Source organism: Chionomys nivalis, chromosome 25 (assembly GCF_950005125.1).
Source record: "Chionomys nivalis chromosome 25, mChiNiv1.1, whole genome shotgun sequence".
NCBI lineage: Eukaryota > Metazoa > Chordata > Mammalia > Rodentia > Cricetidae > Chionomys > Chionomys nivalis.
The window spans coordinates 10,630,838-10,658,324 of NC_080110.1; the positions used below are offsets into that span (position 1 = coordinate 10,630,838).

At 41.1% G+C, this 27,487-nt stretch overlaps 1 protein-coding gene and 1 pseudogene across 1 annotated transcript in view; one reads left to right on the forward strand and one right to left on the reverse strand.

Moving 5' to 3' along the window:
• Positions 1–24,609, forward strand: part of Ube2n (ubiquitin conjugating enzyme E2 N) — a 32,240-nt gene extending 7,631 nt beyond the window's left edge. Inside the window, exons 2-4 of the mRNA XM_057758018.1 lie at positions 22,495–22,741; positions 22,908–23,048; positions 23,640–24,609. Coding sequence (XP_057614001.1) covers positions 22,495–22,741; positions 22,908–23,048; positions 23,640–23,680 — 429 coding nt within the window. The 3' untranslated portion in view covers positions 23,681–24,609. The remainder of the gene's footprint in view (positions 1–22,494; positions 22,742–22,907; positions 23,049–23,639) is intronic.
• On the reverse strand, positions 16,291–20,239 carry LOC130866164 (prolyl hydroxylase EGLN2-like; annotated as a pseudogene).
• Positions 24,610–27,487: the final 2,878 nt, after the last annotated feature.

Consider the following 27,487-nt stretch of genomic DNA (forward strand, 5'->3'; position numbering starts at 1 on the left):
TAGTTCCCTGGGCTAAGTACTACACATGTATTTTTATATGTGGACTAGTGAAATGGAAGCATGTTCAAGTGAAAGATCTAGGTACTTCGTTTTCTTGCTTTAAAGCAAAAATCTTGTGTGTGTGTGTTTAAGTATTTTTTCTACATGTTGTAGTATGTGCACCTCATGTGGTGTCTATGAAGGCCAGAAAAGGGTGCTCGATCCCCTGGAACTAGAGTTAAGGACAGTTGTAAATTGCTCTGCGGGTACTAGGTACCAAATCTGGCTCCTCTGTAAGAATAGCAAGTGCTCACCCGCTGAGCCATCTCTCCAGGCTCTGTCCCCCCACCCCCCACCAAATTCTTTACTGTTTAATCACAGGCTTTTACCTAATATAGTATTGAAGTTTGTTGTAGGTTTGCTCAAGTTCCCTGAATGCAGTTTGTGGTTCTTTGAGACTAGGCTAGAAAACAGCTGTCACCAGGTCACTCGCTGTTTCCTGTCTTCTCTTTGAATCCCTCCCTTACCCATGAGAAGACGTCTTGCAGCGTGGCCAGTATCCTCAAACAAGGAGTCTTCTTGCCTCAGCACTCCCAAATGCTAGGATTCATTACAGCCCTGTGATACCAGATTTGACTTTGTTTTTAATAGGAAGACATTCAAGTGTCCTATCACTATGAAACCATTTGAATATTAACTTTAAACAAAACTGTCTTTGGCTGGGTGTTTAATCCCATTACTCGGAGGCAGAACACTCTGATCCCAGAACTGTTGAAACCCTGTCTCGAACCATCCTCCCATCACAAAACCCACTTTTGTGTTCTACTAAGTCTAAAAGTGGATTCAGATTATTTTTTTGTTTTCCATTTTGTTAACTCCAGAGAAGGTATTTATTTGTATCTGACTTCCATTTGGAGAGAATAAGAAAAACTGCATTCCTTATAATTTTCTCCTGCCTGCACAGCTAATTCTTGATATTAGCCTAGAGATGATTTTTTTTTCACAGTTGGAAACAGTGATTCACAATTATAAAACTTGGCTTTTCTTGCCAGGCAGTGGTGGCGCACGCCTTTAATCCCAGCACTCGAGAGACAGAGGCAGGTGGATCTCTGGGAGTTTGAGGCCAACCTGGTCTACAACAGCTAGTTCCAGGACAGGCTCCAAAGCCATAGAGAAACCTTGTCTTGAAGAAACAAAACAATACAAAAAACCTTTGATATTTCTTACCCTTGGCAGTAGAAGAGCTATTCTCATTAAGCCCCCCTCTCCCCCTGAGTCATGTCTATCTGTGTTTTTGTTGTTGCTTTTTATTGTGCTAGAGTTGAAGCTAGGACCCCATGAATGTAAGTATTCTATTGCTGCTCCCAAATAACTTTATGGAGATTTCTTATTAATTATAAATGCTCAGCCAGTAGCTCAGGCTTGTTACTAGCTAACTTACATTTTAACTAAGCTACGCCCTGCCACATGTCTCGATACCTTTTCTCAGTATAGCAAGTTAATTTCCCATCTGCTTCCTCTGCATCTCTTCACAACTCCCTAGACACCTCTTCTCCATTTCTTTGTCTGGCAGCCCCACCTAACCTCTACCTGTTTAACTATTGGCCAGTCAGCTTCTGTGGTGGCCCAAATGAATGCAGACAGATTATATAGATATATACAGCTTTAATAAGGAAATAGACTTACAGGACCACAGGTTCCCGCGGAGCACAGCGGAGCAAAAGAAGAAAAAGGGGCTGCTGGGATCACGCCCGGCAGATTTATCCGTAAACATTAGCCCGAGGCGAACACGCCCCCAATGGGTGGGGCTATATCCCTACAAGCTTCTTTATTAAACCAGTCAGTCATAGTGACATGTATTCACACAATGTAAAGGAATATTCCTCACAGCTGGGTTTTTTGTTACTTTGTTTTTAAGACTGGGTCTTAGTGAGGAGGAGGTGGCACACCTATTCAATCTCAGCACTCAACCAGTGGATCTCTGAGTTAAAGGCTACACGGAAACAGTGTCTCAAAACAACAACAACAAAAACCCCTCAATCTCATATCTCAGGCTGGCCTTGAATTTGCTGTATAGAATGACCTTAAATTTCTGATCCTCCTGCCTCCAATTATGTACGTTGGCATTATAGGAATACACTGCCGCTACATTCAAATTTTAATTTAAAAAGTTCTTTCATTTTAGAAGGTTGTCAATACATTATTAAAAATCCAGTTATTGAACCAAATGTTCTATACTAAAAATAGTAATAGGGAAAATTCCTATTTTTATTCAATATTCTCACTGAATATTGAAGAAAAAACTAATTGCTTAATTTGTTTGTTTATTTATTTTCTGGATTTTCGAGGCAGGGTTTCTTTTTTTTAATATTTATTTATTATGTATACAATATTCTGTCTGTGTGTGTGTGCCTGCAGGCCAGAAGAGGGCACCAGACCCCATTACAGATGGTTGTGAGCCACCATGTGGTTGCTAGGAATTGAACTCAGGACCTTTGGAAGAACAGGCAATGCTCTTAACCTCTGAGCCATCTCCACAGCCCCCTGAGGCAGGGTTTCTTTTTGTAACCTTGACTGTTCTGGAACTTGCCCTGTAGACCAGACTGGTCTTGAACTCGGAGATCATTCTGCCTCTGCCTCTGAGTGCTGGGATTAAAGGCGTGTGCCACCACTGCCTATCTCATTTGTTTTAAGGTATAATTTATATGATGTAAAATTCAATACTTTCAAGTTTTGAAATGTAGTGGTTTTTTTTTTAAAGATATATTGAAAACCAAAAAAAAAAAAAAAACCAAAAAAAGCCGGGCGGTGGTGGCGCACGCCTTTAATCCCAGCACTCGGGAGGCAGAGGCAGGTGAATCTCTGTGAGTTCGAGACCAGCCTGGTCTACAAGAGCTAGTTCCAGGACAGGCTCCAAAACCACAGAGAAACCCTGTCTCGAAAAACCAAAAAAAAAAAAAAAAAAAAAAAAAAAAAAAAAAACCAAAGATATATTGAGAGCCATGTGAACGATACCACTAATTCCAAAAGAAATACTTCCATAACCTGCAGAAGAAATCTCTACTAGGACTGGACGTGTATGTAGCTTAGTTGGAAAAATGCTTGCCTAGCTTGCACAACAAGGCCATGAATCCCAACAGGTGCTCATATATTTACTGGGTGTCGTGGTGCATGCGTGTGGTCTCAGCACTGAGGAATTAGAGGCAGAGGACCAGAAAGAAATTCAAGGTAATCTTTGGCTGTATAGTGAGTTCCAGACCTTGGTTATGGGTGACTGAACAAAACATAGAACAAACTGGGTTTTAGATTTATCTCATTTCCTGATTTTTATCTTCACATGGAAGTTTTGTATGTTTCATCCAACTTTGTTTTACAGAGAAAAATTTACATTTTCTGGACTCTCTCTCATATGTCTATCAGTACTGCTAGTGTTTCTTTCCTTTGCCAGCCTCACCAGTGCCAACTTAGTTTTAGTTGTCTGAAATCCATTGCTCTTCCAGATTTTTTTTTATCCTCTTTTGTCCTCTTCTGGATTTTCCCCCATCACCTTTTCTTCTTTCACAAACACCTTTTCACAGTGAGACACCTGAAAATGTAATCTTTAGGGGTCTCCATTGTTTATAGGCTTGGGTTCCAACTCCACCTGCTATGTAAGATCTCACAGTTGGGCTGGTGAGCTAGATGGCTCAGTGGGCAAAGGTGTTTGCTGCCAAGCCTGATAACCTGAGTTCAATTCCTAGGCACCAACCTTGTGAAGAATGAGAACAGACTTCTGCAAGTTGTCTTCTGACATCCACACACAAAACTAAGTGAGATGTAACACCTCGCAATCTTCCCTGTCATCTTATTTCTTTGATAGGTCCTTTTTTTGCTTCCTTCCCTATGATATTTCTATATTTATTGATCACAGTGATGAATTTGCCTGCTCTTAAGTTAAATCATCCCTGGATGTCTAGTGGGAAATGGTGCTTTACTTCGTTCTTTCAATATTGGATAAATTCCAAATTGGATGAGTGTCAGGTGATACTCAATAGGAAAAGAATCCTTGAGGAACAAGTTTTCTGTTTCCCTTGACCACATTGTTGAGAGTTGAGCAGTCATAGGAAGATAAGTGAGAGGTGTTGACTTCATAGCTAACACCAATTTTCCAGTGTAGACCTTTTGTAAAGGCAGAAAAGTGCTTGACATGGCGCTGCTTACAGGTAGCAATAAGATGCTCTTGTGATGCTTCAGTCCTGTAGAGATCTGTAGGATGTTAGTTATGCTTAGGGGAAGGCTGCTATACTTTCTTTTTTGTTTTTGTTTTCCAAGACAGGGTTTCTCTGTAGCTTTGGAGGGTGTCCTGGAACTAGCTCTTGTAGACCAGGTTGACCTTGAACTCACAGAGATCCTCCTGCTCCTGCCTCCCGAGTGCTGGGATTAAAGGCCTTCGCCACCACTGCCCAGTTTATGCTTTTCTAGCTTTAAGTAATCATTACATATTAAAGACTCTTAATGTAATCCATATTCCACCATTGTAGATGTGTTTGTGTACATTTTTGTAAGATGTTTTCAGAGATGGTTCTGATGATTAAATGACTTACTTGAAGATACAAGCCGGCTTCAAGGTTTAAACCAGCTTCAGTCTCTTTAAGTATTCTGGCTAAATCTAGCTAGCTTTTTTGTATTGTTTTTATTTATATTATTTCAAATTTTTTTTTTTTTTAAAATGTTGTGTTGGATGTTCTGTTTGTGTGAATCTGTGGGAGAAACAGGGTTCACTCTAGGATGATTTTTAGCCTTTGGAGGCTGGTGAACTGACTGTAGTTTACAAAGGTTTTTTTATTGTTATGTAATTTACACCTTGGCAAGTCAATTTCCGGACACCATAACCTCTTATCAGAAGCTCCTCAAAGAGACAAATGCTACAGCAATTCCCAGTCACAGGTTATGATTCCTCCCACAACCAAGTTTTGCATAGGCTTTGAACCTTTTAGGAACTGCTCTGGTAAGATTTACATACTTCAAACAGAAGGGGGGGTACACACACACACAAAAAGATAGCAGTCACAGAAGACATCAAAGACAGGTGCTAACACTCCAGAGTCAAACCAGCTGCAAAGCTCTGCAGGAACAACTGCTACGCTTTAATTTTTTTTTTTTTTATTTCATGTGTATTGATATTTTGCCTGCATGTATCTCTGTGTGAGGATGTTTTGATCCTCTGGAACTGGAGTTACAGACATTTGTGAGCTGCCATATAGGTGTTGGGAATTGAATCTGGGTCCTCTGGAAGAGCAGCCAGAGCTACTTATTTTTGTTATTGTTTTTTGAGACATGATTCTCTATGTAGCCCTGGTTGTCCAGGAAATTGCTATGTAGACTAGGCTGACCTCAAACTCGAATCCACCAGCCTCTGCTTCCTGTGCTGGGATTCAACATGTGCACTGTCATCGTCTGGCTTAAATCAATTATTCTAAGGGTTTTGTTTTTTTTTTTAATGACTTTGTAAAACTAGCATCACGAAATGAGTTCTACATTTATATTTTTAATATTGTACATTTCATTGACTTTTGTATGTGTCTTGCATGTACACATTCTATAGTGTGCATGTGGAGAGCAGAAAAGAACTTTTGAGAGTCAGTTCTCCCTTTCCACCCTGTGGGCTCAGGGAATTGTAGTTAGGTCTTCAAGTTTAGTGATAAGCACCTTTTATCCATTGAGCAATCCTACTGGTCCTTTTTTTTTTTTTTAAAGAAAAATTATTATTATGTGTATGTGAATGCAGGTGTGTGAGTGCGATGGCATGTTTGTGGAGGTCAGAAGACAGCCTTTGGGAGTTGGTGCTTTCCTTCCTCTGAGTTTTGAGGATCCAGCTCAGGTCTTCAAGCCTACCAGCAAGTGCTTTTGCCTGCTGAACCATCTCATTGGCCCCCACATTCATTCATCTTTTTAAAATGTACTGTTGAATTATTTCACAGTTGTTTTTTGTTATGTTATTTTTAGGCTATCCACATGGCATGATTGAATTTAACCTGATACTTTAAATGCTTTTCTTTTTATTTTATTGTACATGTGTATGTGCCCTGTGTGTGCCCGGTGTACATGTGAAACCCAGAAGGCAACTTGTGGGACTCATTTCTCTCAACCTTGTGAATTTTCGGGGTAGAACTAAGTTGTCAGGCTTGGTGGCTTGTGCCTTTGCATTTAAGAGCTGAACTGCTTCACCGGCCCCACCCTTGTCTCCTTTTACTTTGAATGAGGATAGTTGCTCAGGCTGGCCTTTTTCACTGCCATCCTACCATAGTTGGAATAGAGCAGATAGCTCCGTGCTCCAGATTTTCTCATGCTGTTTCATTTCAATTCTTTTACTTAAGGTTTATTTTTATTTTACATGTATGAGTTTTGCGTGCATGAATATATGTGCACCATGTGAATGCAGGATTGCCTGTGGGGCTAGAAAAGAGCATCGATCCCCTGGAACTGGAGTTATAGATGCTTTGTGATCCACCATGTGGATACTGGGAACTAAACCTGTGTCCTCTATAAGAGAATGCAGAGCCATCTCTCCAGTCCTTATATTCTTAAAAAAAAAATATCAAAACAAAACAAAAAGCCCAAACAAATAAAAACTTTGAGGTAGAGAGTACACACATTAACGGTGATCTGTGTGGAAACAAGGGGCCTTATCTTAAGGATCATTCCTCAGGAACTGTCCCTCTTGTTTTTTGAGACAAGCCTTGTTGTTACGCTAGGCTGGTTGAGAGAGAACCCTGGAACCTGCTTGGCTTTAGTCTAGTGCAGGGGATCAAAGCTGTCTCCCCATTCCTAAGATCTTTAATAAGACAAACAGTCAATATTGAGGCCATGTTTGTTATTAATTGAGGAGACTCCTGAACTTAGGAGATACAGGAGAAGGACCAACCTAAGTTTTGAGGCCAACTAGGGCTACATAGTGAGATAGCTTAAAAAAAAACAAAAAAAAAACCAAAAAAACTAAGGATGGTAGAAGGAAAGAGCTAAGTGGGGAGAGGGATTGAAAGAGAGAAGCAAAGTGGACTGATGCTGTGGGACAATGGTCTTTTATCCTGTCACTCGCATTATTTTTAATAAAATGCTTCTTGACCAGTAGCCAGGCAGGAACTATAGACTGGATGATGGCATCCAGGCTGGAAGTAGAGGCAATAGAGGCTTGGCAATGAGAATTAGGGGAAGGGGAAAACTCAGTCCACAGCCCGAAGAGAGAGCCTGAAGCAAGAGAGCCAGCGCAGGCTTTACAGTTGCATTTCTAGTATAAGAGACCATGCCCAAGTGGGCTGGTATCTTAAAGGCTGTTGGCTGAAGATGCTCCCACAGCAGACAGATTACTAAAGCTGCTGGAAGAGCAAAGAACAAATTGAGCCTGGTTTTGTTGGCCCTTGGATTTGGTTTTTGTAAGTGTATAACCTGTGTAGTTAGACTATAAAAAGCTGTTGAGCAAAAGTGTAAATTTGTGAAAGTTGGAACAATGTCTCATTGTTTCTGCCACGCCCACCACCACTTTTTCTACCGTTTACAGCCACTGTCTGGCTTCCCAAATTCTTAGACTTACATATAAGTTCTTGAACATCACCTACTCCTAGTTGGTCATTTTCTTTTCCTTATGGAGATGCTCATTTCTTCCACTAGTATAGAGTTGAGACACATGTGGATACTGGGGATTGGGCCCATGCTGGTTGGTGGAGATAGATACAGTAGCTAATGTGTAAGAAGGTGCACTGAGTGGCATCCAACAGCACTTCGGGTTAATTTTAACTGTCATTAGATTTCCAGATAGTAGAATTGTGTGCATTTGTGGAGCTAAAATACCCCAGAGCAAAATGCTGATTGTAGGGAATATGATGTGTGGTTGGGGTTATGTATAGTAGAAGCACAAAACCCAGGGCCAGATTATTTTGGCTTGACTTTTGCCTCTGCCAAGTAGTACTTGAGTAACTTTATTTGACCTTTCTGGGGATGGATTGACTGACTGAGTCTCAGTGTCTGTCTGTCTGTCTCTTCACTCCTCTCCCCTCCCCCCTTCTCTCTCATTGTTACCTTTATGGTGGTTAGAGTGCAAAAACAAAGCCTAACACAGTACTGAGTGTTATGTGGTATTGGTTCTTATTATTAACTGATTTTCTGCAAAGATTCTACTGCACTCTAGACATACACTGTATCCTACTGAGTGAAAATTTTGAACCAGTTAACACAGAATACATAACCCTAACTTTAATTCTGAAATGAACCAACCATTTTGAAAACCAGTGATACCTGTTTACCAATAATGGTTAGGAAAATGAGATGCTTTGTGTAAAAATCAGCATGTAAAATCCATTTTCATGTATTAAACTATAAAAAAGTTGACTTTGGAAGCAGCAAAATGGTACCCAGTAGAGGCTGCCATTCATGCAGACCACATTGGCACTGGCCTGAGGTTGTACAGCCCTGCCAAGGGGGCTTGTCTGGAGAGAGACATCCTCTTAAAAATCTTAGGGCTTTTTTATTTATTTAATTTTTATTTTTTATTATTTTTATTATTTTTATTTATTTATTTTTTTGGAGACAGGCCTTCTCTATAACCTTGACTGTAAGTTGTGCACCGCCACACCCAGCCATATTACTTTATCTTTAGTGTGACATAGTCTTTGCTTTGGGCTTTATTACATTTATTTTTGGGGGTGGGTGGATATCAGAGGAACATTTATAGGAGTTAGTTTTTTTCCTTTTATAAGTCCTGGCAGTCAGATTTGAGCAGATTATCAGGCTTGATGACAAATGAATTTACCTTTGAGCCATCTCATTAGCCCATGGGCTCTTAATTCTTTTCTGAAACTAAATTATGCTGTTGGCATAATTAGATTGAGTGCAGATCTAGACCATTGTGTCTTTTCATGCTTCACCAAAAAATTGAGCTGCCCTACTTCTTTTGTTCTGTTTGTTACTAGAAGCATAGGTCGCATCTGTTAGGGACATCTGTAGGCACGACATTGTGCTGTGGTTGCTGCATTTGAGATCCAAATTGAGCTGAGAGAACTTACAATACATTATGCTGGCTTTGGTAGCACATAGACTGAAACTCCAACAGTACAGATATGCTTAGTGTTGCATCGTCCCTGCTCTACCTGTGAACGTGTGATCACTAGCTTCTAAGCCAGAAAAATTTGTGGTACAATTTGCAAAAAATGTCAGTTTATCAGTATGCAGCCAGCCTTGAGGAACGAAGCTGGCAGAGTCTCAGTCGCCAGCAAGTGCACACCTTAAACAGTTCTGGGGATTTTGTCTGTGTAAGAATAACAACATTCTCAAATGTGACTAGAGTTTGTTGCTAGGAATATGACTGATTGTATTTAAATTAATTTTGAATTCTATGAACAAGTTAATAGAACAAAAAACTTGGAAGTTGGATGTGGTGACATGTGCCTGTAATCTAGTACTTCACTTAACTGAAGCAGGGTCAGGATTTAGAGAACAGCTACAAACACCAAAACAATTTTCATTGGCAATAAATTATTTACTTGTTTAGATATTAAACATTTGTGTATATGTACTAGGGGTACAATCTATATATGATATTCTTCCTCTTGGCAGAAAGACTATTGAACAGTATTTAGCTTAAGAGATACTACAAAAGGGAGTGTCCAGTAACAGTAATATTTAATTCATTCTAATAATAGAACGCTTAGTAAGTTTAGTGCTGGGGAGTCTTTGTTCAGGGTAGGCCTTAATTTTAGAAAGTGATTGACTAGTGCATAAGGTTTTGTAGCAAACATGTCCAACTAAAATTGGAATTAAATTAAGGTGTTTTGGCTATGACACCCTCCCCTTAATACTTCAGATTACCTAGATGATTTCAGTTTTGTGCTATGAAATTAGTACTATCTTAAAAGAGTTTTGTTTTTGTTTTTTTTTTTTGATTTTCCGAGACAGGGTTTCTCTGTAGCTTTTGGTTCCTGTCCTGGAACTAGCTCTTGTAGACCAGGCTGGCCTCGAACTCACAGAGATCTGCCTGCCTCTGCCTCCCGAGTGCTGGGATTAAAAGAGTTTTAAACTACGTAAAAGGTCTTTGACAAGAGACTGTAGCTGACATAATCTGTTCTTCCCCATTCAGTTCCACAGGAGTGCTTCTTTTCTCCTTATTCCCAGTCTGTTATCCTCCTGTCCTACTTTGGTTTCTGTTGCTGTGATGAACACCGTGGCCAAAAGCAACTTGAGGAGGAAAGTGGGGAGCCAAGGCAGGAACCGAAGCAGGGGCCATGGAGGAACACTGCTTACTGGGTCGCTTCCCACGGCTTGCTCAGCTTGCTTTCTCACACAACCAGGGACCACCCACCTGGGATGGTATTTAAGCCCCCACCCCCCAAGGTGAGCTAGGCTTTTCAACAGCAATCCTTATTCAAGAAAGTGTCCCCACAGACCTGCCCTCAGGAAGTCTGAGGGAGGCATTTTCTCAATTTAGGTTCCTCTTCTCAGATAACTCGTTTGTGTCAAGTTGACAAAAAAACTAGCCAGCTTGTCCCCTTTTCACTTCTCTAATTTTAGACTATATCGTTACCAAGCAACGAAGGCAGCTTTATTTAGGTAATGTAAGCAGGAGCAGCATCTATTGCATTAGGCATCTCAATCTGCAGGAGAGTCAAAGAGCTAGTAACAGGATTTAGAATTGGACAGCAGTGATTTCATTGAGTTGATGTATGCAGTGTGTGCATTAGATTGCTGGTGTCCAGTACAGGATGCTCCTACTAGAACTCTTCTACTCTTTGTTGCCGTGGTGGTAACTACTGTTATTCTTTCTACAGTGGATTCTTTTGCATTCTTATGTCACACAGAGGTTTTTGCTGGTTTTTGGTTTTGTTTGTTTTTAAGACAGGATCTTATGACCCAGGTTGCCTTAAATTCACTGTGTAACTGAGGATAACTTTAAACTCTTGATCCTTTTGCTTCTTACTCAAAGTATTCTGACAGGAGAGTGCCATCGTGTCCAAAAGTGAGGAATTAATACTATTCTTAACTTCTATTAAGGGGGTAGTGAAATCCTTAAAAGTGTGTAGGTGGGTGTTTATGTGCCTATGGGTGTGTGCCGATTGCCAAACAAGGATGTTTGTTTATGAAGTGATCAAAGGAACTATGGCTATCTATAAGCCTCATTTTGCCATTACTGTTGCCATGCAGTGGTGTGAGAAGGCCTTTTGTATATGTGTTGTTATTGGTTAATCAATAAAGAAACTGCTTTGGACTGTGATAGGGCAGAATAGAGCTAGGCAGGAAAACTGAATGCTGGGAGAAAGTAGGTGGAGTCAGTGAGAAGACATGCACCCTCCCACAGGAGACAGATTCACCAGAATCTTGCTGGAAAGCTACAGCCATGCGGCAATACAAAGATTAATAAAAAGGGGTTAGTTTAGGATATAAGAATTAGCCAGAAATACGCTTAAGCTGTTGGTCAAGCAGTGATTTAATTAATACAATTTCTGTGTAATTATTTTGGGTCTGAGCTGCTGGGAAGAACAAGCAGCCTTCCCCAACAGATTGGCGCCTGAACCTAAGTCTCTCTTTTCTTCATTGGCTGAGTAGTGGAGGGTTAGTCTTTTGTTGTTGTTGTAAAGCTGTTTATTTTTATCTTATTGAGTGTTTTGTTTGTGCACCACAGTTACAGATGGTTGATGCCAAGTGGGAGGTTGGGAATTGAACTTGGGTCCTCTGAAAGAGCAACCAATGCTATTAGCTGCTGAGCCATCTCTCCAGACCCAAGAGTTATAGTCTTACACATCATCTGCTGTCACTTTCTCAACAAAGACACCTGCATAGGTTAAGCTTCATGTCTTTACATCCCTTTGATTTAAAAATACCGAAGGTGAGTGCCATGTCTGCAGGATAGGCAAGCTTGTCTGTTAATTTTCTAGTCTAAAGTTTTAGGTTTGGTGGGAATAGCTGGGCTATTGGGTGTTAGCTGGATGTGATAGTGTACACCTTTAATCCCAGCACTGAGGAGTCTGAGGCCGGTGGATATTTGAGTTTGAGGCCGGCCTGGTCTTTACATAGTGAGTTCTAGTACATTCAGGTTACATTGGGAGACCCTGTCTTTAAAAAATAAAAGTAATGAAGTGGTTTTGTTACTTTGAAGTGTTAACCTCATTCACTAAACTAGGGACTAGAAAAAATGGAATCATTTGAATGTCTTGAATCTAATCTGAGGCTGGATATTCAAAGGACAATTTTACTATGAAGAATTTTTCGAGTGTTTTATGAACTAGTAGGGATGTATCTTTAACTGTTCTAATGTTTGGAAGTCTTTCAGGAAACATAAAAAGATGGAAGTTTTAAAGTATTTTATTTGCCATAAAGCTTAAAATATCTTTAGAAATCAGCAAGAATAGCCCAAATCTGGTCATGCTTGATGTAATGGTTAAGACTGTAATGCTCAAATTCTAAAATGAAAAAAAATTTTTTTTTTTTTTTTTTTGGTTTTTCGAGACAGGGTTTCTCTGTGGTTTTGGAGCCTGTCCTGGAACTTAAAATGAATTTTTAAAAGACTGGCATTTGTTATATATACTAAAAAAAAAATCTAACTATGGGAGTAGTGACATATTCTTAGAATTTCAGAATTTAGCGCCAGCCAGTGGTGGCACACATGTTTAATTCCAGCACTCAGGAGGCAGAGGCAGGCGGATCTCTGTGAGTTTGAGACCAACCTGGTCTACAGAGCTAGTTTCAGGATAGGCTCCAAAGCTACAAACCCTGTCTTGAAAAAACAAAAACAGAACTTAGGAGATGAAGGCAGGAGATTCAGGAGTTTACCATCATCCTCTAAAACATTTACTTATATTATTCCATTATTAAATAAATCCTGAGTCAGATATGGGGTAAAAACCTGATTGATCAGAGAAGTGGCAGAGAAGTGACAAGCTACATCCTCTCTCTCCTGATCCAAAAGATCCTTGAATCTTTCTAAGCCTAACCCTACTACTTCCTGTGTTCTTTGTATCCTGGGTTATCCAAAACCTCTATGGCTAATTCTGGTCAGCTGCTAGTTGCTAACTCTGCACTCTGATTAAAAGTAAACAGTTTCAGAGTGGGAGTGTCGTTGCAGACAAATATTCCCCCAACAATCCTCCAAACAAACATTACCAATCCACCCATTTGCTCAACCAACAGGCCACTGTTTTTCACTGATGTGGCTACATATTTGTATCACCAGGGGGCAGTATTTAGTGCCCCCTCCCCCAAATTCTGGAGAGCTGGTATGGGAGGCCTTTTGAGATATATGCATTAGAATCTTAAAAAACAAACTTGTTAAAGTTCACCTACAGTTGAAAAGCAATACCATTAAAAAGGTTAGGAATACTTCTAAAGTACAGAAATGGAAAATAAATGAGATTATTGTTTCTTCTGAACTCAGGAGGGTGAGTCTCGTTCTTCAACACACTTCTCTCCCACTTACAACAGTAGCTGCATTGTCCCTGAGAAGGGAGAGGACTCCCTCCTAAGCCCTTTCTATTAGAAGAGGCCTCTGGACATGACAGGCCAGGGCCTCCCCATTCTCTAAAGACCTGTTCATTTTTCCTCATATAGAACTGAAGTTTATTCTTTTATTTATTGTATGCTGTATATTGGGTATGTGTGGGTGCGTTAGTTGCCCTTAGGTGCACTTGTGAGGTCGGAGGGACGGAACCCTCAGTTATTTCCCCCACCTCCATATTCTGAGACAGGATGTTTCATATAGAACTTGGAGCTTGATGTTCCAGCTAGGCTAACTAGCTGGTTGGCTCTACTAGCTGGCCAGCAATCCCTGACACCCCCAAAATACCTCTGAGCTCCGTCTAGCACTAAGGTTACAATCTGTTTCCATATCTAGCTTTTTTGGTATGGGTGCAGAGGAGACAATTTCAGGTCATCACACTTGTGCGGCTCAGCCTCCAGACTGAGCAGAAATCATTTTACTTCCCTCCTTTGAGAAGGGAGGAAGGGAAAAAGGAGTGAGAAATGTGTTTTGCTTCCCACAATTTGAAACCTGGGTGTGATAGTTCACACCTGTAATCTCAATACTGAAAGGTAGGAGGGTGCTGTGAATCTAAGATCATTGTGGTACAGTGTTGAGTTCAGGAGACAGTGAGACAGCCTGTTTTGTTTTAAAACTAGCTGGGCACTCAAGGAAGCATTGACTGGGGTAAATCTCCGAATTTCAGGCTAGCCTGGTTTACATGTTTACATAGTAAGTCTTCCAGAGTTATAGAGTGAGACCCTGCCTCGGAAAAAAAAAAGTTGACACTTCAGCATTACATACAAAACAAGCAGCAAGCACTAATAAACATTCATTAGTAAATTTATAAAGTCATAGAACTTTAGTATATACTTTCGTGAGCTGATGATTATAAAGGTCAGAAAATAGTCCCTTCTTAACTCCTGTGCGCTTTACTGCCCCAGCAGGCCAGTTAGTCTGTACCCGTGATTACCTGTGAGATTAAGAAGCCAGATGGAGTAGAGCCCAAAGCCTGGATTAAGCCTTGGTTCTGCTGTTTCCTGGTTTTAACTGGTTACTCTGCTCTTCATTTATTAACTGAGTATGAGGATTGAGTGAATTAATTTATGTAGAACACTTACATCAACATTTGGCATGAATCCATTGCATCCATTCTTATCTGGGAGTAGTGCATTACCCCTGTCCTTATGGAGTATAAGGTGTGTGTAAACTATCGCAGTTGATGTGTTTAGGTGTGCGTGGTTGACAGAAGAATTGGGGATGGTAGTCAAAGAAATTAAGTGTAATTTACAAGGACATTTTGTTAGGCTTTTTTTCTTGTCAACGATTGGGTTGACATAAGCATCATAAATGCTGCTGACTCTGCTTCCCTTTCTTCCTCTCCTCACCCACTCTGGCCCCTTTTGTAACAGTCCTCATGGCTGAGCTTTCCCAAGTGCTGGGGTTGCAGGCATAAGTCACATCTGCCTTTACCAATTGACACTTACTACCTGGGGTTCTTGTTATCTGATAGTTTAAAAGTTTGGCAAGTGAGCCAAAAACCATTGTGCCAGTTTGAGTGATGGTTGGGAATAGGAAAGTGGAGAATGTTTTAGTCCGAGAAACAACCTGATTATATATTCTTAACTTTCGCTCCCCAGTGTCCATTTCTTTTTCCTTGAACCTCACAGAAGTATTGATTTAGTTTACTGGGGAGGGATAAAATTAGGGTGTAGGTTTCTGACCCATAAATAGCATCTGACCCCACCTATTGCTTAGTACTCTTAAGTGGAGTAGTATACTTTCTTACCTGCTACTTACTGGTACAATGAGCCCAGGGCCTTTTGTTGTTCTAGGTCATTTGTATTTCTGGGGAATTTTGCTTGGAGACAAGGTCTGTATTCCAAGCTGATTGTCTGGATTCCTGTTAACTCTAGCCTCTTCCCTCTGCTGTGTGTGATACTAGAGATTGAACATCAGGGCTTCCTGAATGCAAGCACTATGCCAACTGAGCCATATCTTCAGCCTCCAAATAAAACTTTTTGAGAAAAGCTTTATACTAGATTAAAAATCTTCTCAGATTTAGTCCCTGGTACCAACTCTTGGAAAGTGTCTCTTTTGCCACCTAAAATCATCCAGGGGGTAGAAGAGAAGGGGGCGTGTGTTGAGAGAACCATTCTCTTCTTTTGACTTTAGGCTAAACATTTAGGATCCCTTTGGGGCCAGTAGCTTTTCTGGGCACAGAAGGCAAGCACATAGGGAATTGAGGATTAGTTTAGGTTTTGAGACTGCGATTGCTGGCGGGTTTTCTGTTTGTTTTCCCCCAGTTCTGAGGTAAACTTTTATTTCTTGGCTGGCAGAACCTCTATACCCATGCTCCTCATGGCACCTTAGTCTGCCCAAGCCATGGCAGCCCAGTCCATAAAGTACCACAGCCAGTGGGTTGGGGAGTCACTTCACATTCCAGGCTGGAGGAGTGGAGAGGGGGTATGAGTATGCCCCCCCCCCCCAACAGACCTTTGACAGCAAGACCTTTGACAGCATGACTCATTTCAACCCCAAATTCTGCCTCCTCTCAGCTCAACACACAATGGACCAGACATGGCAGGGCATAGGCCACCAGCCACACCGGCCACTGCCTAGGTCACAACCTGGCCCCAAACACGGGGCAGCAGAGGTCTCTCCTTGTTGGTCCTCAGTGACCCTTATGTCCTCCACACCACACAGCGCAGAGGCAAGCCAGAAGCAGCAGCAGTGGCAGGTGGGGAGCGGGCACCGAGGCTAGTGAGCTGCAGCTGGGCCTGGGACTCCACTGAAGCAGGGAGCTGCTGATGCATGCAGCTGTGGGTTGGCCATTAGGTGGGTGTAGTTGGCTGTGATACAGGAACTCGGACACCTTTCTGTCCCGATGCTAGCATATACTTGTCTCTGGCTGCCGCCCGCTCCTTGGCATCAGACAGTGATGGCGTACTGATGACATAGGCTGGTTTCACCTCATGTGGGTTCTGTCGGTCAGACCAGAAAATGAGCAACCTGTCAAAGAGTGGCTTGATGTTGGCTACCACTGACTGACCCTCAGGGAAGATCTTAATATCCCAGTTCTGATGCAGGTAATAGATACAGATGATGTAGCAGCGCCCGTCGTGGTGGGGATGCCACACGTCCTGGAGCTCGTTGGCTGAGTAACACGCCACCGTGGCCTTTATTGAAGACTTAGTTCCTCAGCTGCCCTGCACAGTGGCGGATTACTGTGTCCACATGAGCCATGAGGGCACCATGCTCCTTCCTGCAGCCTGGCTTGTGACCTTCTACCCAGGCCACCTGGTTCCCACGAATGCTGCACGGTGGGATCGCCCTCTGGCTCACTAATTGCCCATCTCTCAGACTGTTGCCCCCAAGAAGTTGTCCTTGATGTGGATACAATTATAGTCCGGGCCAGATGCTCAGGTGCAGAGGGTTGCGCTTCCTCCCTCAGCCTAGCACTTGCTACTGGTAGTGTTGTTGCCACCTCTGTCACAGCCCACACCACTTTCCCCTTTGACTTCCTGGTTCTCTTGCCTGGCCCATGGTCGCTTGCTGGGTAAAGCAGCATCCCCACCATCATTGACCCACTTCCGTTTGGGGGCCTCAGGCCTGGCACCCTGGGCCACCAGTCGCTGGCACTCCTTGGTGACCAGCGCAGCAGCGCCTTCACTCTGCAGTGGCCACAGCTCACCACCACCCTCTAGTGCCTTGAGGGTGCTCGCTGGAGCTTGAGAAGGGACTGGTGGGGGTAGTGAGCTTTTTCCTCCAGCCTTGGCCCCCCTCACCGCCTGTGCCCCCCCCCAGCATTAGCTTTCTTAAGTGCATTTGAAATCCAGATCAGAATGGGTCCCTTTTTAGGACATACTTAAATTAGAGCTATCCTTCCCTTAGCATAGGGAAATGACCATATGCTACAGTTTGAAGAGAGGAGAAACAAGAAGACAAGCTACTGGAGTGAAGTAATGAACTTTTAAAAAGGGTAGTTTGTGTTTTTGTTTCGTCTGTTGATGTCTTTGTCCACTAGAGGGTGGTGTTCACTTGAAGAAATAAGATTGTTTCTTGGTAATTAACCAATGTTTCTTGTGGATGCCTTTTTATGTCAGTCATTTTCATACATAGTGTTTTGACTGCAGGAAGCAGCAATTCTCACACTACTTGTTAGTGACTCCAAGTCTTCTATAGTACTTTCCGATTCTTTTTGAAAGGAAAACAGTGATAATTTAAAGTTGCTCTACAAAAATTTAACCTACTCAGTATATTGAGTTAATTTATTCTTAATGGCATGTCAGTAATAAGATTATCTTGATTTTTACTCTGTAGGTGTAGCTAAGGAACAGGTGAGAATTGATATTTGTGCTTAGTGTAAAGTACAACCTGAATTTGTGAAAGCTCAGTATGGAAAAAGATCTAAGCCGTTCTGTTAGTTTTTTTATACTGATGCATGTTGAGATAGTATTTATATTGATAACATGTTCAGATAGTATTTTGAATATATTGGGTTAATAATTGGGTAAAGATATTATTAGAAGTTTATTTTTCACATAAATTACTATTCTAAGAACATTGAGTTTGTGTCTGTTGTCTTAGCTGGTAGAGGCACTTGCCTGATAATTCTGTCCTTGGAACCCACACAGTGGAAGGAAAGAATCAACTTCCACATGTTGTCTCTCTGACTTTCAAAGTAAACAAACAGTCGCTAAAAAAAAAAATACTATTTTTGCCAGTCGGATTAAAATTAAAATTGTGCACTAGTTTTAATCCCAGCGCTTGGGAGGCTAAAGTAGGTTGATCTCCGAATTAGAGACCAGCTTGGTCCTACATAAGACCCTGTCTCAAAATGAAACAAAAATATTTTTTAAAAAATCTTTGTGTATGTTAGGAGGGGATTGTTCGTGTGTCTCAGTATTATACAAATGTAAATTTCATTTCATATGAACATCTTAAACTTTGCAACTTTTCCACTTAGAATTTGAAGTATGACAGGAAAATTGGCAAATTTATTTTTCTTTCGCAATTTTACCTATAGATAAAGGTTTTTGTTGTTTTATAAAACAGTCTCACTATGTAGCCTTGGCTGGCCTAGAGCTCACAATGATGTGTCTGCCTCTGTCTCTTCAGTGTTGGGATTAAAGGCATGTGCCTTCCTCTGACTCCCAAGTGCACAGATTAAAGATGTGTGCCACTAGAACACTGGCAGAAAAAAAAAATGAGAGAGGAAAAAAAAGATGTTTCCCTTAATTCCTTAATGAAAGGTAAAAGCTTTGTTAGAGTGGAGTTGACAGTGCTTTCCCAACTTGCACAAAACCTTTGTTCCCGAGCATATTAGCTGGGCATGGAAGCACAGGCCTGTAACCCCAGAACTTGGAAGTCAAAGCAAGAAAATCACAAGTTTAAGGTCATCCTTGGCTACATGAGACCTTGCCCCAAATCAGGGGTATGTTTAGGGGGGAGAAAAAACTTGACAGTGAAAGTTTGTGATTTTAGTAATTTTTTTAAGGTATGAAAATTGCTTGCCGGGCGGTGGTGACGCACGCCTTTAATCCCAGCACTTGGGAGGCAGAGGCAGGTGGATCTCTGTGAGTTCGAGACCAGCCTGGTCTACAAGAGCTAGTTCCAGGACAGGCTCCAAAACCACAGAGAAACCCTGTCTCGAAAAACCAATAAATAAATAAATAAATAAATAAATAAAAAAGAAAAGAAAAAGAAAAGAAAATTGCTTACATGAATTTTCTGCACTTGGGAGTCAGAGGCAGGCAAATTTCTGTGAGCAAGGTCAGCCTGGTCTACAGAGTAAGTCTCAGAGCATCTAGGGCCTCACACAGAAACCCTGTCTTGAAACAACAAAAACCAAAAAGAGTTTATTTTTGTCATTATATGTGTACATCTGTGTGCATGCCTCTGGGTGCCCACAAAGTCCAGAAGAGGGAGTTGGAGCCCTTGGAAATAGTGACAGATGGTTGAGTGTTGGGAATCAAACTCTGGTGTTGTACAAGATCAGCAAGTGCTCTTAACCTTGGAGAGTGTAAAGTCTGCAGGCATACACCGCACACCCCACTAATGCTTTCTTTGGGAAGAGTGCCTGACTTAGGGTATGTAAACATATGATGGCATATGTGTGAATGTGGCATCTGACAAAGATGAAGAGTGATTTTGGAGCCATTTTAGGATCTGGTCTTGGAGGTACCTTGGTCACTTGTTAGAGCTTTAAATAGCTGCTACTATGTATAATCAGGGAGTGGAGCCTTAGATTTTTGGACCCTGTCCCTTTTTTCCAGCTTCTCTTTTCATGAAAACCTGGGATAAAACAAGGTTGAGGTAGGGCCAAAATAAATGTTACCATCTAGTTCTTTTTCATTTCTTTGCTCCTACACTGATCTTTACTATTTCTTTTCCCCCCTTGTGTTTCCTGGGGAAAGCAATGGTGTGGTTTCTGGAGTGGAAGTATGCCTAGTAGTTTGAGGACCTGTAGGGAAGTTAAATAGGATTGAACAAAGAGGTTGGGGTGGAGGATAGCTGAAGGAGAATTGGAAAGGTAGGCGGAGTGCAGAAGTCCATTGCAAGGCTTTGACTTTTAAATATGTGTGAAAAGTAGACCCAGGAAGTAAAAGAAAGCAAGGTCGAGGTTATGTTAGTCTGTGATTGAGAGCTGGTGGAGGCTTGAGCAGAGGTGAAGGGATTGTGAGAAGCAGCATAGTCATGGGTAGACTTGTGGAATCTTTTCTGACTTTGCTGGGGGCCCAACCCAGGGCTGTACACATGCTCTTTCTTGCTCTTGAGCATTACCTCAGTGAGACTCGGAAGTTTAAATCAGATAGGATATTTATAGCCTACAGGAGAAGATGGATCAGCGATGGGTTAACTGACATAGGGAAAATTTGGGGAAGATCAGAAAGTTGATTGGGTTGCTGTTCTAGTCCATTTTCTTTCATTGTACTGAAGTGTTAAAGGAATTTTAGCTCACATTTAGAGGCTGAAAGTGCAAGGTCAGACAGTGTTTTGCTTTCATGAGGATCACAACATGGCAGATAAGCTGGAAGAGAAATGGTCATGTGCAGAAGATGCCGAGCTTGTGGCTTCACTTTATAACAGTCTGCTGTGAGGAGAGCCAGCTTTGCTACCTCCTCCTGCTAGGAAGAATATCGTGAAGTTTGAATAGTTTGAGGAAAGGTCAAAAAAGGAAAACTGATTCAAGAGAGATGTTGGCGTCGTGTTCATGTGGAGGTGAGGGAGAGCTGTGCCTAGTGGAGAGGGTGGCTCTGGTAAAGGGCTCTGGTAGGAACAAGTGAGAAGCCCAGCAGCATGTGGGTACGTGTGCAGATGGCATTGTGGAAACTTAAAGATGTTTGCCTTCTCAGGAAGTAGGAAGCAGAGCATCAGTCTGAAACAGGGGTGAGGATGGGTATTTTGAGGTTTAATAGCCGTGGGAAATAGAATGTGGTATGATTATTGGGAAGCATTAAAGGCTCTTCACGGAGTGTCAGTGTTATGGTTTTGGTCCCTGGTCCCTTTAAGAGACAAGCCACGCCCACTCCCTCCCCCATCCTCTGAGGCAGGCTGATCTTCAGCTTCCTGCCTGAGCTCATTCTCTTTTCCATCTTCCTCTCAGAGAGGCAGCTTCGCTTCTGCCTCTCTCCCCAGTTCTCTGCTTCCCCCCTTTTCTCCCTCCCTCCCTCCCTCCTCCCTCCCTTCCTCCCTTCCTTCATAACCTTCTGTATAAATATTCAACCTCATTTTGCAAGTCGGGACCAGCCATTGCTCAGGGACCAGCAGCCATCTCTGCTGTTGTCTGCTACTGCCTACTGCCACTGGGGATCTTGCAGCATTTTAAAAATGCACCCTACCTTGTATCCTCCATCCCTTACCTCTCTTCCCTTTTAGGTGCCCTAGACATTTTCATTTTGCTTTACTTTTATTTATTCATTTATTTGTTTATTTATTTGTTTATTTATTTGCTTGCTTATTTATTTATTTATTTATTTATTTATTTAGAGACAAAATCTGTAGCTTTGGAGCCTGTCCTAGAACTCTCTCTGTAGGCCAGCCTGGTTTTGAACTCAGAGATCCACCTGCTTATGCCTCCTGAGTACTGGGATTAAAAGCATGTGCCACCACCACCCCGCTTGCCCTCAACATGTTCTTGTCTCTCCCTTACTAGGGATTGTACTCTCTAGGTCTGGTTGACTTTTAACTCAGGAGTTCTGTCCACCTCTGCCTAAGTACTGGGATCCAAGGGTGTGCTGTTGCCGCCACACTGTTTCCTAGACTTGTTCTCATCTCCAGTTTGATTATAGTTAGCTGTTTGTGTATATAGGTTCCACCAGATGCAGATGGAAAAATCCTATGGGAGGAAAGTGTGTCTTTATTGAACATAAAAGGAATTTTGTCATTGTTGCTTAGTTTGTGTATTAGCTACTTATATAACATTCATATTGTATTAGGCACTGCAAAATCTTGTATATTCAAAATATACAAGATTTCTTTTCTTTAAATACTGAACTATTTTATGTAAGAGATTTGAGAATTCAGAGATTTTGATATCCTTAAGTATTCTAGTTGGCTTTTAAATACAAAGAATGATCAATTTATTTAGAAAGGGAGAGTTCAGTGGTTTGGGTTTTAGTAAAGTTTAAAACAAATGGCCTTACTCGTTGTAACAGTCCTGGTGTCATTTTTCTTTTTACGTCAATTTTCTGGCTATCCTGGAATTCATTGTGAAGACCAGGCTGGCCTCAAACTTGAGATGCATTTGCACCTGACTCCCAAGTACTGGAATTAAAGGCATGCACCACCACGCCCAGTTTAAACAGCCTTTTTAACATTTATTATTGGGGGCGGGGTTGTGTGTGCCTGTGTATGACATAGTATTTTGGCATGGTTTGGGGGTCAAATAAACATTTCTTTTCTTTGAAATTTACAAATGATTAGCTAAATAATGTTTCACTGGGAGATTCTGTCTAATTAGAAAGGATGAGCTTTTAATTTTGGTATCTAGTGAAATGACATTTGTTTCACAAGTATTTGTTTTTCTATTGTAGGAAACCCAGCGTTTGCTGGCAGAACCAGTTCCTGGCATTAAAGCAGAACCAGATGAGAGCAACGCCCGTTATTTTCATGTGGTCATTGCTGGCCCCCAAGATTCCCCCTTTGAGGGAGGGACTTTTAAACTTGAACTATTCCTTCCAGAAGAATACCCAATGGCAGCACCTAAAGTACGTTTCATGACCAAAATTTATCATCCTAATGTAGACAAGTTGGGAAGAATATGTTTAGATATTTTGAAAGGTAAGTGTTGTTTGTCACCCTATGCTATATTACTGTGTCCTTTCTGTCTTAAGCATTCCATATTTAGAATCTAAACATTGTAATCTCATTTTTATGCTAGCACCAATGTGTGGGAGGGAAGTTTTTCATGCTTTATTATATTATACTGGGCCTGTTACCTTCATAGATAAATGGTCCCCAGCACTGCAGATTCGCACAGTTCTGCTATCAATCCAGGCTTTGTTAAGTGCTCCTAACCCAGATGATCCGTTAGCAAATGATGTAGCCGAGCAGTGGAAGACCAATGAAGCCCAAGCCATAGAAACAGGTACTTCATATTTACTCTGCTTCTGCTTTTCAAAACAAGTTTGTTGCCATTTGATTTTTTTTTTAAATGAGCTCAGATTAAAAATGATCTAGAAAAGGTGATTTTGCACTGTGGGTTTAACCACATGGATCTCACAGTGAGTATCTACTGTACCAGCAGTATGTGAAGAGACTAGAAAACTTGCAGCTGTTTTGTACTATTTTTATGGTCCACTTAAAGTATATAGCAGTTTGTAGAGTATGGAATCAACAGACTTCTTCCTGCTGCAGTTACAACAAAACCAGTGAGGAACATTATCAGCTATTCAGAAGGGAAAGCTACAACAATGCAGTCCATCTGTTGAATTTTATGAAAGGTTTAGAGCTAGTCTGGTCTAAATAGTGAGAACCTTAGAAAACAATTGTACTGCTTTGGTGATAAGACATTCAGAAAACTGATTGTGATCCAGTTTATAGGAGATGCTATGAATTTAGGAGGGTATTTATAGTATAGCATTTCTACAAATTGTGCTTGTTTGCTGTTTATGGTGTTTGGAAAGAAATCTAATGAACTAAGTAAACTAACAATTGCTTATTTGTTTTTAATCTACAGCGAGAGCATGGACTAGGCTATATGCCATGAATAATATTTAAGTCAATCAGATCATCAAGTGTACATCACTTCTCCTGTTCTGCCAAGACTTTTCCTTTTTTTGTTTGCATTTAATGGACACAGTCTTAGAAACATTACAGAATAAAAGCCCAGGCATTTTCATCTTTGGTGATTACATGCACATTAGCAAATCTATGTCTTGTCCTGATTCACTGTTGGAAAGCATGAGCAGAGGCTAGAAGTGTCATCCGGGTTGTTGTGAAGTGTTTAAAAGCAGTGACTCTGCTTGGATTCATTTCCCCATCATGGTTTAAGTACAAAGCACTGTGAATGAAGGTAGTTGTCAGGGTTAGCTGCCAGGGGTATGGGTGTTTTTATTTTATTTTTTAGGGGGAAAGTTTTATTTTAATTTTATGGTTTCCTTTCTCCTTCCCCCTCTTATGGGATCTAATTGCAGTGGTTAAGTGCAGCTAACCAGTTTTTTTAGCATATGCTCTCTAGCAAAGTCTAACTTTAGACGCTGTAGATGGACAAGCTTGATTGTCTGAACCAAAATGGGAACATTAAATAAACATCACAGCCCTCACTAATAACATTGTGACTTTGCTGTCAAGTGTAGATTCTCTGCCCCATCCCCCCAAAAGAAGAAGACGAAGAAGAAGAAAAAGCTTGTGACCATTTTGTATGGCTTGTCTGGAAACTTCTGTAAATCTTATGTTTTAGTAAAATATTTTTTGTTATTCTACTTTGCCTTTGTACAGTTTATTTTACTGTGTTTATTTCACTTTCCCGATGTGACAATCGTATTTAAAATTTAAACAGATGGAACATTCTGTTTTGGTCTCCATTTGACAAATTGATTGGCAAATGGAGAATTCTACCAGTTTGTTTCATTGATGCGGATTTGTGATAGGACTTTACTGGATGATTTTTACTTAATTTATGAATATAAACTGGCTCTGAGCATGAAGCATCAGTATCTATTCTTTTTTTAACCCTCCGAGAAGTTTTAAATATATGTTTCCTGATTTAATTAGGTGATCATCGGTGTCTTGCCATGTTTGAAAGTTGGGCATGCCCAACAGTCACAATAAAAATGCTAAGTGGATGTCATAGAGAACTCACATGTCCACGTTTGAGCCTCAGATGGAGGTTATGACTTTTCTCTTGGTTCTTGTCTGGAAACCTGTGTATATTGTTTGTGCTACTAGGAAGCCAGTTGAGCTTTTTTCAGGCAGTTTTGAGTCTTCTTGCAGATTTAATGAGTGAATCCCAAGCAGCCGGCTTACAGGAGGGTTGTTAGCTCTTCAGTTCCTGCGTGTTGCTTTGAGAATTCCCCCCACCCCCTTTCCTTTTTGTTTTTGTTTTTGAGGGCATGTTTCTGTGTAACCTTTACTGTCCTGGAACTCACTATGAAGACCAGGCTAGCCTCCAACTCAGAGACCCAGTTGCCTCTGCTAGGATTATAAAGGCCACCATGCCCAGCTATTTCTTTTTAACTTTTAATTTGGTATTAATTATTTTCCCATGTGAAATCATCCTTTCCCACCTTTTTCCACACTGACTTTTTGATTCTTGGTATTTTTAAGTCCTATCCATGTAAATGCTAACCTTACAGTCAGGAATCTGTCTCCTGCAGTGGATATTGTTGCCCATCTGCTTTTTCCCCACTTCATAACTTCTGGAGTTTCTTCAGAATGTGGTGTATTCTATTGTGTTCTATGTACGATAAAGAATTATCTATTAAAATTACATTTTCAACATAGAAGAGTTTTTGATGGCTGGTAACTGGATTTCCACATAAATGCATTTTGTTAACATATATTAAGTTTAAAATAAAATTGCTAATGGCCCTATCTGATACTGTAAATGTTAAAACTCTATACACAGCTGTTACAATTCTTGGGTAGAGGGCATCTTTGACCACAACTAAGAAAGCTCTCTCTTTCTCTCAAAAGCAAAACAGAACAACAAAAAAAACCCAAACCACCTGAACAGGACTTGAAGTAATTAGCCATCGGGCAGCATTACTGAGAGCCAGAACTGCCCCTGGTTGTAACTGGCGTCACACACACACACAGGGTTCTAGTATGCACTGAGATTTTAGTTTTCCCATTTTATATCATGATTTCCTGATTTAATGCATCACTTTTTTTTTTTTTTTTTTTTGGGTAATCCCCATTGTTTGGACGAGACTTGTACTCAACTTGTTTTAAGCTAGAACCAACATATATGCCTGTACTTTTCCTAAAAGACTAATAATAGGTAACATGTCAAGGTAGAATTCTAGCCACTACATCTGGCCCATGGTTTCTTAGCCAACACTGAATAGTCGGTTAAAAGTGGTTTGAGTTACATGTCAGTATTTCAGAAACTCGGGATATTCGCACAGAAGTAGTTTGCAACATTTGAATGCTCTGAAGACGTGGCAGTAGTAGATTGAGCCACCGTAGCTCGGGAACCTACTGGCAGGAGCCGAGTAGCAGAAACCCACAAGGATGACATGCTGTGTCCCTCTATTTCTGTTAGAGTTGGTTGAAGTCATTCCCAGCCTACCTGTTCCCATGTGTGGTCTTGTTTTTTATAAACCTTTTTTTTAGCCCTAGCTGAAGGAAGAAATTCACTTGACAAGTTCACTGGTTGGGCACGTGGATGTGAATGAATGGCTTGGACATTTTTCTTGAAGGGACAGTGGGAACAATAGGCTTGGGCACAGCACAATAGTGGCAGCTCTTGTCCTGGAGAAAGGCAGTGCTGGACTGAGGCTAGACAGACACCTCCAGACTGCATAGAGAGCTCTTCCCCAACTGGCATCTTGAAATCAGTTTTGAAACCCTGGCCAGTGGTTCTCATCCTTCCTAATGATGCAACCTTTTAGTATAGTTCTTAATGTTGTGGTGACCCCCAGCCATAAAATTATTTTCTTTGCTACTTAATAACGCAGTTGTGCTACTATTAATGTAATGTAAATATTTGTGTTTTCCGATGATCTTAGGTGACCCCCAAGAAAGGGCTTGCGACTCAGAAGTTGAGAACCACTGCCCTGAGGTGTCAGTTTGAGCTCTGTGGTTTAAATGTTGTTCCGCTTTGTCATCTGTTTTTCCACTCACTGTGAGACTAGATATTCTTGGTTCTCTCAGATCTTAAGTCTTCTGTATATAATACTGAAAACCTTACTCTAGACCAGGAATGTACTTATAAGTCTCAGTGCAAATTGGCATATTAAAACCACACAGATGCTGTGGTTAGCATTTCTCGAGGGCAGTGAAGAACGTCGGGTGTCCTGTAAGTTAGCTTGTGTCCAGTCAGCCAGGTAGACCTAAGTGGTGCCATATGACATTCTGAGAGTTTTGGCGACTAACTACATCAGCTTGTATTACTGCCCCAGCAGAGTTTTAGAACACAGTATAGGAAAGCTGCCCACATACAAATTACAAAATGAGATGAGAAATTGGGTACCTAACTCAGTATTCCATAAGAAATGTTATATTTTATTGGAATGTATTTCTGGTGTTGAGAACATCGTTTTGTTTAGCTACAAAGCATGCAGCCTATCCTAAAGAACTCTATCAGGGTTTATATTTTAAGTAACACAAAAGGAAAACATGTTGAATGTAATAATTTCAAAGAAGTATAAATAATAAAAATCTATACCCATTGGATGTGATAATTTGTCTATTTCCTTCACTCTGTACCCTCCTCTTCATTGTTTCTGTGATACCACTGAGGCTGGGAATAGTGTTCTAAGAGTGAGCCTTTCCCGCTACACATTTTTGTGGTGATCTTGAGGCTTGAACCCAGGAAGGACCTTTATTGCACGTCTAGGCAGGTACTATCATGGATCTTTG